This window comes from Bombus pascuorum, chromosome 11 (assembly GCF_905332965.1).
Source record: "Bombus pascuorum chromosome 11, iyBomPasc1.1, whole genome shotgun sequence".
Taxonomy (NCBI): Eukaryota; Metazoa; Arthropoda; class Insecta; order Hymenoptera; family Apidae; genus Bombus; species Bombus pascuorum.
This window is the reverse complement of record NC_083498.1, coordinates 2,998,362-3,016,691: the sequence shown is the minus strand read 5'-3', so window position 1 is coordinate 3,016,691 and position 18,330 is coordinate 2,998,362. Positions and strand designations below refer to the sequence as shown.

Below are 18,330 nucleotides of genomic sequence, written 5' to 3'. Positions count from 1 at the left end.
AATTTTCTATGTGTACCTAGGTTCTATCTTCTTAATGACAGGCTGAAAAATACGGATTTGCATAAATCTTTCTTTACAAGCAGACAAATTGTTTTCGATTTATCGTAGAGCTGCTGCGTTGACATCGTACAACCTTGAACGAAGCTCTAGATCCTTATGATTCCCAACACGTTTTAAATTACTTGCTGCGGTCATTGAAAGTTGTTAACTTTAATCAGTGGCTGATTTTACGACCTCGTACTATCGCTACCACTTATTATAGCGCGTAATCAATTTTCTTTAATCTATTAAACAAAGGATATAATATATACGTACGTCGAAGTTTTCTACTGGCAACTGTTCAGATATTTTCGTAAGCCACTGTGTATTGTAACGCGAAGTAATCTCAATCTCAGAAATCAAAGCCTCTCTAATAAGAAAAAAAATAAAAAGTACACTCGACTCTGTTGGAGAGACGAGATAAAATCATCGACTAGTTCCTACGATACTTCCTTTTTCTTCTGCAGGTACCGACGACGGAGATCTCAAGTTCAACTACTTGTCGAACTTTGGCCCAAGGTTCCGCAAATTAGCCGACATGTACGGAGAAGAACCCAGCGACGAAGAGAGCGACGGTGTCGGAGAACGGGAAAGCGAGAGTTGGTGTTGAGTCTCGCGCGACCTTTCGGCTTTTGACTCGAAGAGTTCGCGACAATCAACTCGGTAACTTCCGATCTCCTTGACGAAGCAACGACTCCTCTTCGCTTCGTCGCCTCGTGTACTTAACTCGAACTTGAGGATACCTGTTGTACTTTTGTACCGAGGACACAGTGCCGAATCACGGCATCGGTAGCCACATATCGTTTCGATAGAGCGTAATCGAAGCGTGGTATTTTCCTTTCTCTCTTATTTTCTGTTCATTTTATCCATTTTTACGTCTTTTCTTTTACCCGAGCAAACTCGCAATCAATAGAGAATAACATTCGGTTAGAATTGAATTTTCAAACGAAACAACGGATAGCTCGTAATGCTCTCCGAGTGACGATGTAACACGCGATCTTTAAGAATAGACGACATAGCGGCGAAAGACTAAGAGACCATGAAAGAGCAAAGATAGTATTGCATTTCCTATTGACAAGAGAATATAAAACGAAGAAATAAAAAAGACAGGTAACAGTGAATAAAAAAAAATCGACGCATCAGCCGAGAATGACTAGCGATGACGACTGTAACTCGGCTGTCTAGCATCACGACAATGGACACGCGCATATTCGCTCGTTAATATGCGTTAATTTCGCGCGTGCATTCCACTAGTAACGAAGGAACGATGATTTATAGCGTGGAGAGATCGCGAGAATCTGACTTCGAACGAAGATGCAAAGAACGTGGTGAATTCTTTTGGCAATCATTCGAGTTACGAGGACTGGACTTATTTTTTTATACGTACATTATAGAAACGAATAAATATGTATGTATGCATGTATATGCCTGCGAGGACGTCGTAGGCAACGAGTATATAGAATGCAGAGAGGAAACGATACGAGTGAATGATGGCAGCATAGCAATAGGTGAAACCCGAGACACGATAGGGAAAAATAAAGATGGAACAAATGGCAGCGGAAGAGCGTTACCGCTCCTCTATATTTAACTTATAGACTATTTTATTAAACGGTTATGTGCGCGAGTGCGTTTAGAAACTGTGTAGGAGGTGTGCGAAACTTTACATATGCGAATACACGAATAGATATAACCTAAACACCGAATCTATGCTGTATACAGATGCGTGTGTGCATGAGCGTACATGCGCGCGTGTTTAGGCCAAAGTGATTGGAAATGGAATATGTTACGCGTGTGAATCGGTGAGAAGGGATCCGAGTGCCATATCGTGTGCCCGAAATCTGAATCTAAAATCGATCCACCGAATTGTACGTGAATACACGAATGTATGGTCGCAACGTTTACCAGCGACAAACAGTTCCAACGCGACTGTTTGCCTTTTCTTTTCCGCCGATTGGCGATAATCGTTTATCTCGACATCCATTTTATTCCATTCGCGAAGACCACTCTGCACGCGCGCGTGTGCCTGCGAATATTTCCAAGTATATGTATATAGATATATATATATATATATTATGTATGTATGTATATCCGTGTACCTATGTAGGCGTTCGCGCACGTACGTACACGTATATATGTGATAATAATTTGTAAGCTTTTTGTACGATACATCAACGGCGATATGCATATGTATAATAATAATAGTAATGATAACGATAGTCGTAATAAGAACAACAGCATCAGTAATAAAAGTACGCAAATGTATATTGATGGTGATTCAGGTGGACTTTTAACCCTTTGCGGTCGTATCGAGCTTAAATTTGGTTGCCGGAATTCATTTTCGTTGAACTCTAATAATTAGGTCGCGGATTTATATCTGTTTCTAGAAGATTTAAGGATAAAAAAGTGCGTAGGAAACATATAAAATATCTAAAGTAGAGTACTTGTTACAATATTTAACATGCGAAGCAAATTTCTGTATCTATGTTCTACATTCTTAACTGTGTTCATAAAATTCTAAATTTGTATAAATATTTGCCATCTACTCATTACATAATTAAGGAAGATGTTAAAAAGATCAAACTGATATTCGTTGTTGCTATTTTACATCTATGGTTTTCCTTTTGCCAATTTAGAGCGTTGCTTATGAAATATTTTAAGAAATGGAAATGTGTATCTGCACTAACTTGTAAGTCTTATTAACTCATCGAGGACCAAAGTTGCGTCAGCGCGATATTTCATTTACAATTTCTTTTTAACCAATTTACACTATGGAATTCTATTGGATCCGCGTTAGAACTGTGAAAGGTAATATCAAAAATCTACCGAATATCAGAATTTCTTTTCCCATATAAAAATTGTATGAAACTTGGAGAAACTGGATCTATTTTGTATCGCCATAAACTGTTTCTTCTTCAAATTATAAAATTCTTCTTGTACTTCAATTTATGTCACGGCCTTCCGTAACGTATTTATTATTCTAATACATTTTTTAACCTGGTAAAACAACTCGTGTCTAAATTTTCTAATAATATTGCGTTTACGCGTCGTTTCACTTGCTTCTTCGTCGGATCCTACGCAACCTCGAAGTGCGTCATATTCGGTATGACATACGAAATGGTTCTTTGCCTCAGTAGCTGAGAGCATACGTACGATCGAAGTACTAACAGCGTTTTAATGGCAGAGAGAAGTCATACGACCGCAAAGGATTAGCGAACTCCGTCTGGGTGAACTTACCTACTGAATCAACTTCAAAGCGGCGTCGAAAAATTTAACGTGTAATTTATACGATAAGAAACGAATGCGGTTTAGGGGAGAGCGCGTGATCTCAGATGCGTAAGAGTAGTTGGTTCGTACGCATCGATATCCAAGAATGAACGTTTTCTTTCTTATTTAGATGACGTCTGTCACCGAATAATTACGATTGCACGGGCACGAGTATCGAGATACGTTATCGGAATAATAAGATATGTGTTAGTAAATCACCTGTCGTATCATACAGGTGGGCGTCTTTTTAACGATACACTCCGTCGCAGTACAAAGAACGTCTCCGTCGGCAGCGGCGAATAAGAAACGTGAAACGATCGCGACTCATCGGCAGAGTTCGGCTCGATTTTGCCGCGTCACACTTATTTATCGCGCACTGACTACGCTACGAGCGGACTAGTTTGCGATACGCTACTTATGCTATATACTCGAACACTGCCCTTATGTACAATTAAAGAGAAGAGAAAAGAATAAAAAGAGAAACGACATGACGGTTCTGTTCCACGACCAAGCATCTAGCTGGTCAAGGTATGAGAGCGGTGACACCTAAAGCTCCGTTCAGATTAGTCGATTACATATTTGAATTGGAGCTGTTTTGCAGGTGTTTTGGAGTATCCTGATTTTAAGATAGATAATGAAAAGTAAATTGCAAGTAGTTATGTATGTCTGTAAAATGTTCATTGACAAATATCACGCATAGCAAGTACGACTAAGAATACTAAGTTGAAAGAAAGGTGAAGTTGGTTTAGGACATGAATATCAGTAAATACGCAAAGCTGCAAATAACATGATACCTATCGCCTATACCGTTCCATTTCGAACTTGCCTGTGTTCCAAATCCAATAGTGGATTTTTCCACCTTGCGCCTTTTCATTTTAACTAATTCCATTTCGAATTTAAACGAAAGTCTCGAAGGAAAAGCGACGACGGATGCAAAGAGTTCGGTAAAATTCTTGAAAGAAATACTCGAAAGGGTATTTCGAATCGAATAACGTAACAGATCGATATGAGTAAAATGCTAGAAATTATTTGAAATCAAGCGACTTTTGAGCAACGAAGATACGCGTGGAAATCTAAAAGGATATTTCAAGAGATTTCAAGTTGCAAGTCAAATTTATATTGCTTGAATTCAGGTAATTTATCTAATTTGAACGAAGCTCTATTGTCAAAGAGGCGTTCTTCTTTCCGAGTGATGTTGGCGAAAGAGTCGCGAGACGAACACTTTAGCCACAGGTATACGCATATACAGGCTTCTTGTAAATTATATTCCAGGACACGCGAGACCGCAATGGTTGCCCGCGCGACCTACTCGACATGTGATAGTTGATCGCAAGATATACGCGCAGCGCATCTTTCATCTTTACTCGCGAGATCCATCTACCGTCGTCGGAGATACGTGTAACTTCGTGTTCTTCTTTTTTTTGTAGTAATAATAAAAGACGATGACATTGGAAGTAAACGTAGTTTGCGATATTTAAGGAGTTCCCAGACCAATACGAAATATTGTCGACAGTAAAATACAGCCAATTAAACAACAAGAAATAAAATAGAAAGATTAACAATACGAATGTTAGAATCGAACCAACAGACTTGACGCTATTAGAAATCGTAAAGACGAAATTTTCGTTACAGCATTCGATATACCTTTACAGGAAAAGAAAGTTATTAAAAATATAGACAGATACTGTAGACATATAAATTCGATTTATTTCACGCGCGTTATTAATGCACAGCTTTCTGTGTAATAAGCGATAAACTGAATATTCGCATAATAAGTAACGTCAAAATATATTAATTTCATACAATTTAAATACACTGAGTGCACATCGAATATAGAATATTCATACATATAGAATATGCATTGAATATGTATGAATACATATATTTTATATAAAATTAATGCAATTTGTTTGTCGTTCAAATCACTTTGCAATTACATTGGGCAAAATCCATTGAGGCAGAACGTTACAAATTCTTCACGCAGTGCTCTTATAAAGAAACACATAAAACACCGTAGACAATCCAATCGCAAATGTATTGCGCCGATACATTCGCTGTTATCGTGAATATCTCGCATTGCTTTGGGAATTCCCTTTAAACCGGAAATTTCCCGAGTCACTGGACCTTGGTTAATTAATGGAAATCACGACAGGCTTCGTAGTGACGTTTGCCGAACGAGAAAAAAGAAACCCTTGAGTCGTTCGATTGCGACACGATGTCTTTCATAGATTTCAATCGGCTGACGACAAAAATTTACCCCGGCGCCAAGCCGGACGTTTCACGTTGTAAATTGCCAAGAATCTTGAGAAGGGGTTGCTGAGAACCTATAAAAAAGTCCTCGGCCTGGTTACCCTCTCGCAGTCGTGTTCACTTCACTTGGTTGCTTTAAACGCGATTCCTACTGAGAATATGTAAGTGGCCTATTGTGCGCGCGCGAAATGTACTATTAGTTACACACAGTGGCAACGAAAAATATTTCCACCAATTCTTATTTTCAAACGAAGCGTTTTCCAGCAAGTCGCGCGCTTCGTTTTCACGCTACGAGAATACCATTAAATGATACGAAATTTAATACATTTGAAGCTAATTGATCAGAATATAAATGATGAAAAAATGAAAGAAAATAAATATAGAAATTTTTAAGCAAATCGTAGTACCATTTTGCATGTGGAACGGTTTTGCTACATTGTGACACGTTAAACAAGAGTATTTTATTGTTAAAAGAAAATTTATTGACAGAAATTATGATTTCTAAATTCAACCAGGTGTTAGACTTTATCATTATATTATGACGTTTCTTTTTCTAAACACAGTCTTTTTTGTTATTTTTAATACGCAATATGTGAATTAACATAATTTTCTGAATTCAACCGTAATTACAAATACAAATGATATAATAAATACAGTGATGTACACGTACAGAGGCTGATGAAATTAATCGGAAACTTATCACAGAACTTTTCTATATTATTTTCTATATTATGTGCATTATACGAAACTTCGTTAACACTTTAACGCGACACGACCATCGCGATCGTCATAGTAAAATATCGTACCGATCCGAAAGTGCATATGAAAATTACAAGACATTTATTATACAACGTTTATTTATATATTACGCAAGGAATTTATTCCTACAACGCGAATAATATTCTTAACAGGATCTTTGTTACAGAAATAGTCTCAGTACGAATTGTGGCTTATCAACATACTGAACAGTTGACTGTTCAAATACTTCGACGATTCCAGCGAGGAGTATACTATCAATAAATATCTTGTTCCTTTTACATTCTCAGATTCTTTTTAAATTTCACCAATACAATCATAATCGTGTCTCGTTATAGCGATAATAAAATTCCAAAATGTTTCGTATAATATGTACGCAAAAACGTTTCCAAAATTGTCCAAGTACTTTCATGAACCGCCGCGCAGTTTGCAGTCGCTGTATGTTTGAATTGTTATGAAATATAAAAGAATAGAGCGGATCAGTACGATGTAATTATAATGGCAAGTTATCAACAGAAGTTGTAAATATCAGTTTGCAAATAACGTTCGCAACTTGTCATTCGAGATACTTGCATTTCGGAGCCTCTGCAGGTTGATGGTGCAGCTTGGTTTGTACGCGCGCACATGGTTCTAATTATGGCTAGATCAATCACCGTATTTACTTAATTTTTCATTTACGACTTTAATTTATCACCTCGCTATATCTCTCCAGTCAGGAGTACCTACATACATTTTCATATTGATCGAACGACGGTCGATGCATTCATGTCTGTACATGCAATTATGCCAATCGCTAATTTAGTTACGTAACAACCTTTTTATTCCTTTTGTTTCGTTTCATAGGCATTGTGAAGTTCGGCTCGAATTTCTCGTTTTCGCTATAATATTGCTATTATGCTTGATCCTGAATTTTGGAGCCGAAGCTCAGCTAAACTTTTCAACCGGTTGGGGAAAAAGAAGCCAGAGACCCGAATGGAGTGCCGTTAGACCCGAGTGCCCTTCGCAGGCTAGACCTTCGCTCGAACAGCTGCTGAACATTTACCATTTGATACAGGTACGCCTTGCATCGGTTTTCCTTTTGCAACAAAACCGAGGAAGACAGGGATCGTTGCTGTTACAATTCCAATTGCAAAATTTACAGTATAAAAATTATGTATCTTTGGTCAGTCGTTGGAAATAGACGGAGAATGTTTATGCATTCTTGAGAAATTTAAGATTCCAGAAATCTACTTGCATCAACAGGATACATACAACGTGCAAAAAAAAGATATAAGCTACTGAAAGTAGAGCATCCATCGTGACATTTAATAGACGAAGCGAATTTCCATTTAGATTGCATTTCCTTAATTATCTTCGTACAAATATGAATTTGCATAAATATTTGCAATGTAATTATAAACGACCAAAGTTTGTTTAGTTATCGATAAGTATTATCGATGATGGAAATTGCTTTTTATTAACATTTATGAAAACTTTATGAAAACTCTCCTTTTTAATTCCTGATATCTCTTGTACAATGATCTACCAACTAATGCTTATCCACAATCAAAAATAATAATAAATAATCTTTTTCACTTCCTTCTTCTATAATTCCTGAAAACATACAGGTATTTTTGCCAAAGTTAATACTGATTTTTATCTACAAAAGAGTATAATTCTATCCATTTATTTGCTTCGACTAATTATACTGTTGTATCATTTAAATTATATTTAATATATATATATAGAACATATATGTAGATATTATAGAAAGGTAGTTCTACTGTTCAACAAAGACGATCTTCCTGTCAACGTTTTCCTTTTTAAGAATATCAAAGGGTAGCTGGCACCTTTGCTTTCTGGAAACGGGAGGCGGAAGAAGTGTTGTCGATCAAAAGCGTTTCTTTCTTGCGTTTCGTTTGCAGATGGAAGCGCGAAAAATGTTGGAGTGTCGGAGGCTGAACGAGTGAATTCGGGAGCGGATCTGATCTGACGTTAGAGGAAACACCATAGGCTAAACATTGGATCGTTCGAGGGAGCCGTTCGATTCGTATACCTTCAACGATTTGCAACTTGTTTGGAAGCACTGGACTCTGAAACGAAGTATCCGGATCTATCGAATAAAGCTTGCTTCGATACGGTTTTCGTGCGAACGAGCCTGCTCGAACGTGCCTTGTAAAATCACCGATACGAACGATAATACAAACAATGAGTAGTAAAGGAGAAATATAATTTTCTTTCGCGTCTTCCACGTTGTCCTTCCTTTGTTCGTTTTGTTCCTTCATACGTCGACAGCTGTTCGATCGCTTTTTTACGTGGCATAAATTCGACCGGTTATGTCGTATCGACCAATCGACAGCCTTTAATTTTCTATGATCGCACCCTTTAACGATCTTTGCCGAAACTACATAAATCTCGCGCCGTAGACGATTTGCACGTTCGTCCATCCAACGTGTAACAGTATATCGGTAGCAAGATAGTTTCTGTCATTTTTCTTTTTATTTAGACGCGATTAGAATTTATATACTAATATGGACGATATTATATAATGTGGACGAATATCTGTGTGATTGGCATTCTGTCTGTGATTGGAATTAGTGCACATTCTGTTTCTGATGAAGGTAAGTGAGAGTCCGAACACTTGAACACGAAAATTTGCCAAAGAACATTATCATCTTTTTTCACCTAGATTCATATCCATGAACTTCTGGTTTTTAAATAATTAGATTAAACGTTACACTTCTAACAATTTCTGGTATTTTATACATTTTCTGCTATAAATTGTCTCTTTTTTTATTTACTGTTAATAGAGCGGTTTCGTGAAAAATATTCATTTAACAAATTTTCACGCAGACAAGTAAATGCAACGTTCGATTCGCTACGAGAACAAATTATTTTCGGAATTTTCATTATCCCTATTTGTCGTGTACTCGACACCGCTAAAATTTTGTTCATAATTTTTCTTTTTTTTTTGATGCGTGAAAAATTATCACGTTAACGCAAACACCTTGTAGAATTGTCACCATAGCAGATTTCATTGAAATCATCACCGTCCATATCTTATTTGCCACTCACATCTCTTTGAGACAATTGGCATCTTCATATAGAGATTATTTCATTTTTCATCAAATTTCAATTACAATTACGATCTACTATTTCCTTATTTTATTATACTGCAATTTTAAGAAACGAACACGTAAGTAAGATAATATTCCACATGTGATGACGGAAAAGAAAAACTCCGTTTCTATAGTAAAATTGTTCTAGGCTATTTTTTGTTGCAAGCATCTCAAATTTTATCGACTGTATGGTTAGTATCTAGACATATTTGTACAAAGAATGAAAGAGTGATGTTTCTGACGCACTCTGTGTCAGAATAATTCAACACGCTGCTAGCAAATATCGTTTCGATTTCACAGTTTTGCCATGGTCTTTGGGAAAAGCCCTGCACGCGAAGAAACTCTCGTATGAATACTATTCATCGTATAACTGCAAAAATGTAGGCCATTTCCCGGATGTCCACAATTGCAAGCGATTTTATCAGTGTAACAGCTTCTTCGGACTACCTTTTGTTCAAAATGTTTTTGAGTGCGAGAATAATCTGGTATTCTCGATCAGCACAGAAACCTGTGTACCACCTGAACAGAGTGGCAGATCGGAATGCAGGAAAAGAGTTGCACCACCTGCAAAAAGGAAGAGACAACCGTCGGCTTCGCCTCAGAAACCACTAAAGAAAACTAAAGCACCACCTACAAAACCAAGACCAGAAACAAAACTGAAACCGAAAGCAAAATTAAAACCAACACCAACGCCAAAACCACAATCACAAACATCTAGAAAACCGCTAAAGAAGACTGCTATACCACCGCTCCCACAAGCGTCACCGTCATCTTCACCACCATCTCCAAAACCGCAACCAGAACCACAATCGCTGGATTCATTAATTTCCCAACCGCCACACGATCCTCTAACTCCAGCTGAACTGCAACCAAAAGACGAGTCAAAACCGGGGCCGAAACCAGAAACATCATTGCTCAGTGTCACTGAACCGCTCCCACAATGGCATCAAGGTATAGCAATCTTCACGATGTATGTATCGAGGTGGATAGCCATTCGATGTACATTTTCGTATTTTATCATCCTGATGTATCACGCAGTGATTATAACAACCATTTATATCGTTATAAAAAGAAGCTGTCTGTGTGTCGACGCGTTAGAAATAATTAAATCCAGTTGATTATGCAGATGTGATTCTACTATGTTTGAGATCAAGATTTTGGTCAAATTGCAGAAAGAGGGTCTTGCTCATCGCCGACTGTGATGGAAATTTTTCTAATACTTTCGTTAATACGTATAAACAATGGTAAAGATAAAAATTTAGCGGTCGGATCCCGATAGCTTAAAAAAAAATATCTTGAAAAGAGAAAACATCGGCAAACAGTTCATAAATATGGGAAAATATTATACACAACTGCATTGCATCGTATCACTGTATGATATGCAACAATGATACGATACGAAAGTGTGCAACAAACGGATATTGATCTAATAATCATGACTTAAACTGAAGCATTATGAGACAATATTTTACATTTATCACTACGGACTGAATCAAGGATAAGATATGCTCCATCCTTTAAATGAGCTTTCGATCGATTCACTTACTCATGTGTATCAATTTTAATGCTTTGTAATATATGATCAATTTTACTATTTCACTACGCACAGTATCCAAACACTAGATTTGTGGTAACAATATTTGAATTTGAACGAAACTAACAACGAATTATTAATCAGAGATAGTATATATTATCTTTTTTATAGAATCGTCGAATTAGAAATTTAAATTATCTGTCGAAGGGCGATAGTAATATAATTCCAGTTGCACTTTCATTATAGCACATTGATGTTTATAAATCAGGTTAATTGCCTAACTAAAATAGATCCTGCCAAAAATATGTGTCCGAATACTATTGAATGATAGTGTATCTTGAAAGTTATTGTAACCTCGTATTCGATGAAACTATCGTGACGCATCGCGACGTATGTGTCCGCAAGTTCATGTGGCACAATCAGAAATACAAAGATTTTCATCGTTTATAGATTATTACTATGACGATTTATCTCAGTGTAATTCAAATTTTCACAGCTCCAAAACCCAACTCTGCAATTTTGAAACCCAACGGCACAGCTCTGGAACCCAATGCCACAACTGTGAAACCCACTGCCAAAACTTCAGAATCCATCACCACATCTCTGGAAGCCAAAGGCCTAACACCGGAACCTAACGTCACAACTTTGGAATCAATCGCCAAAACTTTGAAACCTATCACTACCATTTTAAAACCCAACATCACAGAAGACACAAGTCAAAAAATTTTGCAAATTAACAAAACCATGGTCGGAACCTCGAATTCAGACATTACAAAAGTCATACCGGAACAAACTCCTGAAATCGAGAAACCTGTCATTACAGATACGAAACCCAACATCACAAAAGGGCTATTTGGACAAAGTTCTGAAAGTGTGCAATCTGCCGTCAGAACTTCTACACCTGTCATTACAGACGAACTACTTAAAGTAATTACTGAAATTGAAGAACATGCCACCAGGACTTCGACATTGAACGTCACAGAGGGCGTATCTGAACAAATTCAGACAAAAAAGCTATTAAGACAAATTTCTAAAACTGTGGAACCCGCCGACGTAACTTCGCAACCCAACATCACAGAAGGCATATCTGAACAAGTTCCTGAAACCGAGGGAGCTGTCGTCAAAACTTCGAACCCTAACATCACAGAGGGTATAACTGAACAAAACTCTGAATTCGATAAACCCACCGTCGCAGTTGTGAAACCGAATATCACGAAAGAGATAGTTGAACAAATCCCTGAAATTACGAGATTTACCGTCAGAACTACGACACCCAACATCACAGAAGACATAAGTCAACAAATTCCTGAAATCGACAAATCTATCATCGCAACTTCAACACCCACAATCATGGAGAGCATATCTGAACAAATTCCTGAAAGCGAGAAACCCGTCATTACAGATACGAAACCCAACATCACAAAAGGGCTATTTGGACAAAGTTCTGAAAGTGTGCAATCTGCCGTCAGAACTTCCACACCTGTCATTACAGACGAACTACTTAAAGTAATTACTGAAATTGAAGAACATGCCACCAGGACTCCGACATTGAACGTCACAGAAGGCGTATCTGAACAAATTCCAGAAATTGAGCAACATGTCGACAGAACTTCGAAGCCCAACATTACACAGGGCATATCTAAACAGATTTTTGACATTGAGGAAGTCCTCGACGAAACTTCGCAACCTAACATCACAGAGACCATAACTGAACCAATTTCAGTATCTAAGAAACTCGATGACGGATCTTCGAACACCAACATCACAGAGGAAATATCTGAAAATATTCCTAAAATTGAGGAAGCCGTCGACGGAAATTTGCAACCTAACATCACAGAGACTATAACTGAACAAACTCCAGAATCTAAGAAAGCCGACGACGGAACTCTGAACCCCAAAATCACAGAGGAAGTATCTGACAAAATGCCAGAAATTAAAAAAGTTGTCGATGGAACATTACCACCTAACATCACAGAGGACATATCTGAACAGACTTCTCAATCTAAAGAACTCGATCAGGAAACTTCGATACCCAACATCACAGAGGGAATATCTGAAAAAGTTCCTGAAACTGAGGAAGCTGTCGATGGAACATTACCACCTAACATCACAAAGGGCATATCTGAACACACTTCTCAATCTAAAGAAGCCGCCCACGAAACATCGATTCCCAAAAGCACAGAGGGAATATCTGGACAGAGTCCTCAATCTAAGGAAGTCGCTCACGAAACTTCGATCCCCAACATCCCAGAGGGAATATCTGAAAAAATTCCTGAAATCGAGGAAGCTGTCGGTGGAACTTCAGAGCTCAACATTATAGAAGGGCTATTTGGAGAAATTGTTGGAACGGAGAAACCTGTAATCGAAACAACGAACCCCAACATCTCAGAGGGAATATCTGAAAAAATTCCTGAAATTGAGGGAGGTGTCGATGGAACTCTAGCACCTAACATCACAGAGGGAATATCTGGACAGAGTCCTCAATCTAAGGAAGTCGTCCACGAAACTTCGAACCCCAACATCTCAGAGGGAATATCTGAAAAAATTCCTGAAATCGAGGAAGCTGTCGGTGGAACTTCAGAGCTCAACATTATAGAAGGGCTATTTGGAGAAATTGTTGGAACGCAGAAACCTGTAATCGGAACGTCGAACCCCAACATCATAGAGGGTACACTTGAAAAAATTCCAGAATTGGAGGAAGCCGTCAATGGAACATTAGCACCTAACATCACAGAGGGCATAACTGAACAGAGTCCAAAATCTAAAGAAGCCGTCGACGGAACTTTGAACCCTGGCAACACAGAGGGAATATCTGAACAGAGTCCTCAATCTGAAGACGCTGCCTACGAAACTTCAATCCCCAACATCCTAGAGGGAATATCTGAAAAAATTCCTGAAATTGAGGGAGCTGTTGATGGAACTTTAGCACCTAATATCACAGAGGGAATATCTGGACAGAGTCCTCAATCTAAGGAAGTCGTCCACGAAACTTCGAACCCCAACATCTCAGAGGGAATATCTGAAAAAATTCCTGAAATCGAGAAAGCTGTCAGTGGAACTTCAGAGCTCAACATTATAGAAGGGCTATTTGGAGAAATTGTTGGAACGGAGAAACCTGTAATCGAAACAACGAACCCCAACATCTCAGAGGGAATATCTGAAAAAATTCCTGAAATGGAGGAAGCTGTCGGTGGAACTTCAGAGCTCAATATTATAGAAGGGCTATTTGGAGAAATTGTTGGAACGGAGAAACCTGTAATCGAAACGTCGAACCCCAACATCATAGAGGGTACATTTGAAAAAATTCCAGAATTGGAGGAAGCCGTCAATGGAACATTAGCACCTAACATCACAGAGGGCATAACTGAACAGAGTCCAAAATCTAAAGAAGCCGTCGACGGAACTTTGAACCCTGGCAACACAGAGGGAATATCTGAACAGAGTCCTCAATCTGAAGACGCTGCCTACGAAACTTCAATCCCCAACATCCTAGAGGGAATATCTGAAAAAATTCCTGAAATTGAGGGAGCTGTCGATGGAACTTTAGCACCTAATATCACAGAGGGAATATCTGGACAGAGTCCTCAATCTAAGGAAGTCGTCCACGAAACTTCGATCCCCAACATCTCAGAGGGAATATCTGAAAAAATTCCTGAAATCGAGGAAGCTGTCGGTGGAACTTCAGAGCTCAACATTATAGAAGGGCTATTTGGAGAAATTGTTGGAACGGAGAAACCTGTAATCGAAACAACGAACCCCAACATCTCAGAGGGAATATCTGAAAAAATTCCAGAAATTGAGGGAGCCGCCGATGGAACTTTAGCACCTAACATCACAGAGGGAATATCTGGACAGAGTCCTCAATCTGAAGAAGCTGTCCACGAAACTTCGATTCCCAACATCACAGAGGGAATATCTGAAAAAGTTCCTAAAATTGAGGAAGCCGCCGATGGAACTTTAGCACCTTACATCACAGAGGGAATATCTGGACAGAGTCCTCAATCTGAAGAAGCTGACCACGAAACTTCGATTCCCAACAGCACAGAGGGAATATCTGAAAAAATTCCTAAAATTGAGGAATCTGTCGATGAAACTTTAGCTCCTAACATCACAGAGGGAATATCTGGACAGAGTCCTCAATCTAAGGAAGTCGTCCACGAAACTTCGAACCCCAACATCACAGAGGGAATATCTGAAAAAGTTCCTAAAATTGAGGAAGCCGCCGATGGAACTTTAGCACCTAACATCACAGAGGGAATATCTGGACAGAGTCCTCAATCTGAAGAAGCTGTCCACGAAACTTCGATTCCCAACAGCACAGAGGGAATATCTGAAAAAATTCCTAAAATTGAGGAATCTGTCGATGAAACTTTAGCTCCTAACATCACAGAGGGAATATCTGGACAGAGTCCTCAATCTAAGGAAGTCGTCCACGAAACTTCGATTCCCAACATCACAGAGGGAATATCTGAAAAAGTTCCTAAAATTGAGGAAGCCGCCGATGGAACTTTAGCACCTAACATCACAGAGGGAATATCTGGACAAAGTCCTCAATCTGAAGAAGCTGCCCACGAAACTTCGATTCCCAACAGCACAGAGGGAATATCTGAAAAAATTCCTAAAATTGAGGAAGCCGCCGATGGAACTTTAGCACCTAACATCACAGAGGGAATATCTGGACAGAGTCCTCAATCTGAAGAAGCTGCCCACGAAACTTCGATTCCCAACAGCACAGAGGGAATATCTGAAAAAATTCCTAAAATTGAGGAAGCTGTCGATGAAACTTTAGCACCTAACATCACAGAGGGAATATCTGGACAGAGTCCTCAATCTGAAGAAGCTGTCCACGAAACTTCGATTCCCAACATCACAGAGGGAATATCTGAAAAAGTTCCTAAAATTGAGGAAGCCGCCGATGGAACTTTAGCACCTAACATCACAGAGGGAATATCCGGACAGAGTCCTCAATCTGAAGAAGCTGCCCACGAAACTTCGAACCCCAACATCACAGAGGGAATATCTGAAAAAGTTCCTAAAATTGAGGAAGCCGCCGATGGAACTTTAGCACCTAACATCACAAAGGGAATATCTGGACAGAGTCCTCAATCTGAAGAAGCTGCCCACGAAACTTCGATTCCCAACAGCACAGAGGGAATATCTGAAAAAATTCCTAAAATTGAGGAAGCTGTCGATGAAACTTTAGCACCTAACATCACAGAGGGAATATCTGGACAGAGTCCTCAATCTGAAGAAGCTGTCCACGAAACTTCGATTCCCAACATCACAGAGGGAATATCTGAAAAAGTTCCTAAAATTGAGGAAGCCGCCGATGGAACTTTAGCACCTAACATCACAGAGGGAATATCCGGACAGAGTCCTCAATCTGAAGAAGCTGCCCACGAAACTTCGAACCCCAACATCACAGAGGGAATATCTGAAAAAATTCCTAAAATTGAGGAAGCTGTCGATGAAACTTTAGCACCTAACATCACAGATGGAATATCTGAACAGACTCCTCAATCTAAAGAAGCCGTCGGCGGAACTTCGAACCCCAACATCACAGAGGATATATCTGAAAAAGTTCCTAAAATTAAGGAAGTCGTTGATGGGACTTCAAAACCCAACATTACAAAGTGCATATCTGAACAAATTCCTAAAATGGAAGAGCCTGTCATTGATTCTTCGCAACCTAACATCACAGTACTATATGATGATGTTACTGAAGCGGGGATAGAGAATCCCTCTAATGATACTGACGATCAGCATGCCACAAATGCTGCGTCATCGATAACCCCGGTTTCCTTGTCCAAGGGAATCAACGAACAACAAGATTGTGTCAAAGAGGGTTTCTTCGCTAATTCCGAGGATTGTTCGAAATTTTATAGATGTGTACTAAACGGAGATTCCTTTGTTAGGTACCAGTTCTCTTGTCCCGTTGGAACGTTATGGGATGATCAGCTTGAAACTTGCAATTTCCCAAAGAGAATTAAATCCAAGGGTTTATGCAAACGCCGGATATACGCTGCATCGCTAGTACCTGAATTTTCAAAGTTCAAAATTGAAGACAGTCCTGATATTGGCAATCTAAGCGTTGATAGGTTCTGTATCATTTGTCCAAGTGGTTTTCGGCGACATCCGAAATATTGCAATATATTTTATCAGTGTATTAATAACGGTGATATGATGGTGAATATCATGTCGTTTGCGTGTCCAGGAGGCTCCGTCTTTGACGAGGAAAAATTGTTGTGCTCATCAGGAAGAGACGATTGCGCAAAATTTTCACTTCACAAACTGCCTGATTCGATTACAGTCGTAAGCATCTCTATTTTGCTGTTTTCTTTTCTCTAAAATATGCACGATAAAATATGATTCATAAATGTATTTGAACACTTATAGAAGAATTTCATAAACATATGTATATGTATTACGGTATACATAAATCGCCGTAATGAGATCTAACTATTATAATTGTATTGATAAAAGTTGAGGTTAATCTTCAGTTTGGGGTACATCGAATTTCCGTTTTTTTAAAATCAAAATTTGTATCTCGTTTCTAATGTGTAGAACCCAAGAATATTAGTTTGGAAGCTTCCTAGGGTTAGTTTGAAAACTGTTTATTATTTTAAAAGTTGCACGCATATAGGTTTATCCATATTGTATATAAAGTTTATACTATTGCTTTAGTCGTATCTCATTATTAGACTGAGGATTTTTATGCATTTATTTTAAAGTACAAAAGTGTACAGAACGCATAGAATATGTTTAAATATATAAAATAGCCGAAATATAGTAGTCGTTACAATTCTAATAAGTAAAATAATTGTCTTCCTAAGTAAGTTTGTAATTATATGCATAGAAAAATATAGATTTGCAGAAATATCCGCAGTTTACCCACTATAGGGTTAATGAAATTTCAAAATATTTTATATAAGACACATAATATATATATAAATATGTTTTATGGTAGATGTTTAAATACTTTCGTGAGTCACTAAATGTATTTCTCGTACTTAACACTTCTCTTGTTTTTCCAGATGAACCGCTTAAATGAGGTATTCTGTACAAGCGAGGGTCGGTTCCCATATGAAGAACCTTGTTCGAGCAAATATTTCAAATGTATACGTAACGAACGAGGAGCACTCGAAGGATATCTACTAGATTGTCCGTCGAAATATGCGTACTCACCAGTTTCGGGTAATTGCGTACCTTCAGAGACATATCCATATTGCGCGAACTATTATTAAATTAACGATAATATTGAATCTTAATTACTTTTTAATTTTACACTCGTCGCAATTTGGTGATTGCTGTAACGTGTTGGAGTTTAAAAATATCTACTTTTTGACTCAAATTTAATAGTTTTTATATATTTTGTCCACTTAATATATT

The 18,330-nt window shown here is 38.3% G+C and overlaps 2 protein-coding genes across 2 annotated transcripts in view; both read left to right on the top strand.

The window, feature by feature from the left end:
* The window catches only part of LOC132911726 (DE-cadherin), a 98,049-nt gene extending 93,287 nt beyond the window's left edge, over window positions 1-4,762 (top strand). Inside the window, exon 15 of the mRNA XM_060968592.1 lies at window positions 507-4,762. Coding sequence (XP_060824575.1) covers window positions 507-649 — 143 coding nt within the window. The 3' untranslated portion in view covers window positions 650-4,762. The remainder of the gene's footprint in view (window positions 1-506) is intronic.
* A 3,495-nt stretch (window positions 4,763-8,257) lies between these two features.
* Window positions 8,258-18,297, top strand: LOC132912057 (mucin-2-like). The gene is made up of 4 exons (XM_060969167.1): window positions 8,258-8,909; window positions 9,708-10,358; window positions 11,438-17,253; window positions 17,976-18,297. Exons 1-4 carry the CDS (start codon window positions 8,837-8,839, stop codon window positions 18,183-18,185), a joined length of 6,750 nt encoding a protein of 2,249 aa, XP_060825150.1. The 5' UTR covers window positions 8,258-8,836; the 3' UTR covers window positions 18,186-18,297.
* Window positions 18,298-18,330: the final 33 nt, after the last annotated feature.

What these genes read in the sequence shown, in the direction of transcription:
- LOC132912057 (XM_060969167.1), top strand. Translation starts at nt 8,837, where the DNA reads ATGTGGACGAATATCTGTGTGATTGGCATTCTGTCTGTGATTGGAATT. An exon ending in GCTCCCACAATGGCATCAAG is followed by an intron (nt 10,359 to 11,437) that starts GTATAGCAATCT and finishes AAATTTTCACAG; the next exon opens with CTCCAAAACCCAACTCTGCA. An exon ending in TGCCTGATTCGATTACAGTC is followed by an intron (nt 17,254 to 17,975) that starts GTAAGCATCTCT and finishes TTGTTTTTCCAG; the next exon opens with ATGAACCGCTTAAATGAGGT.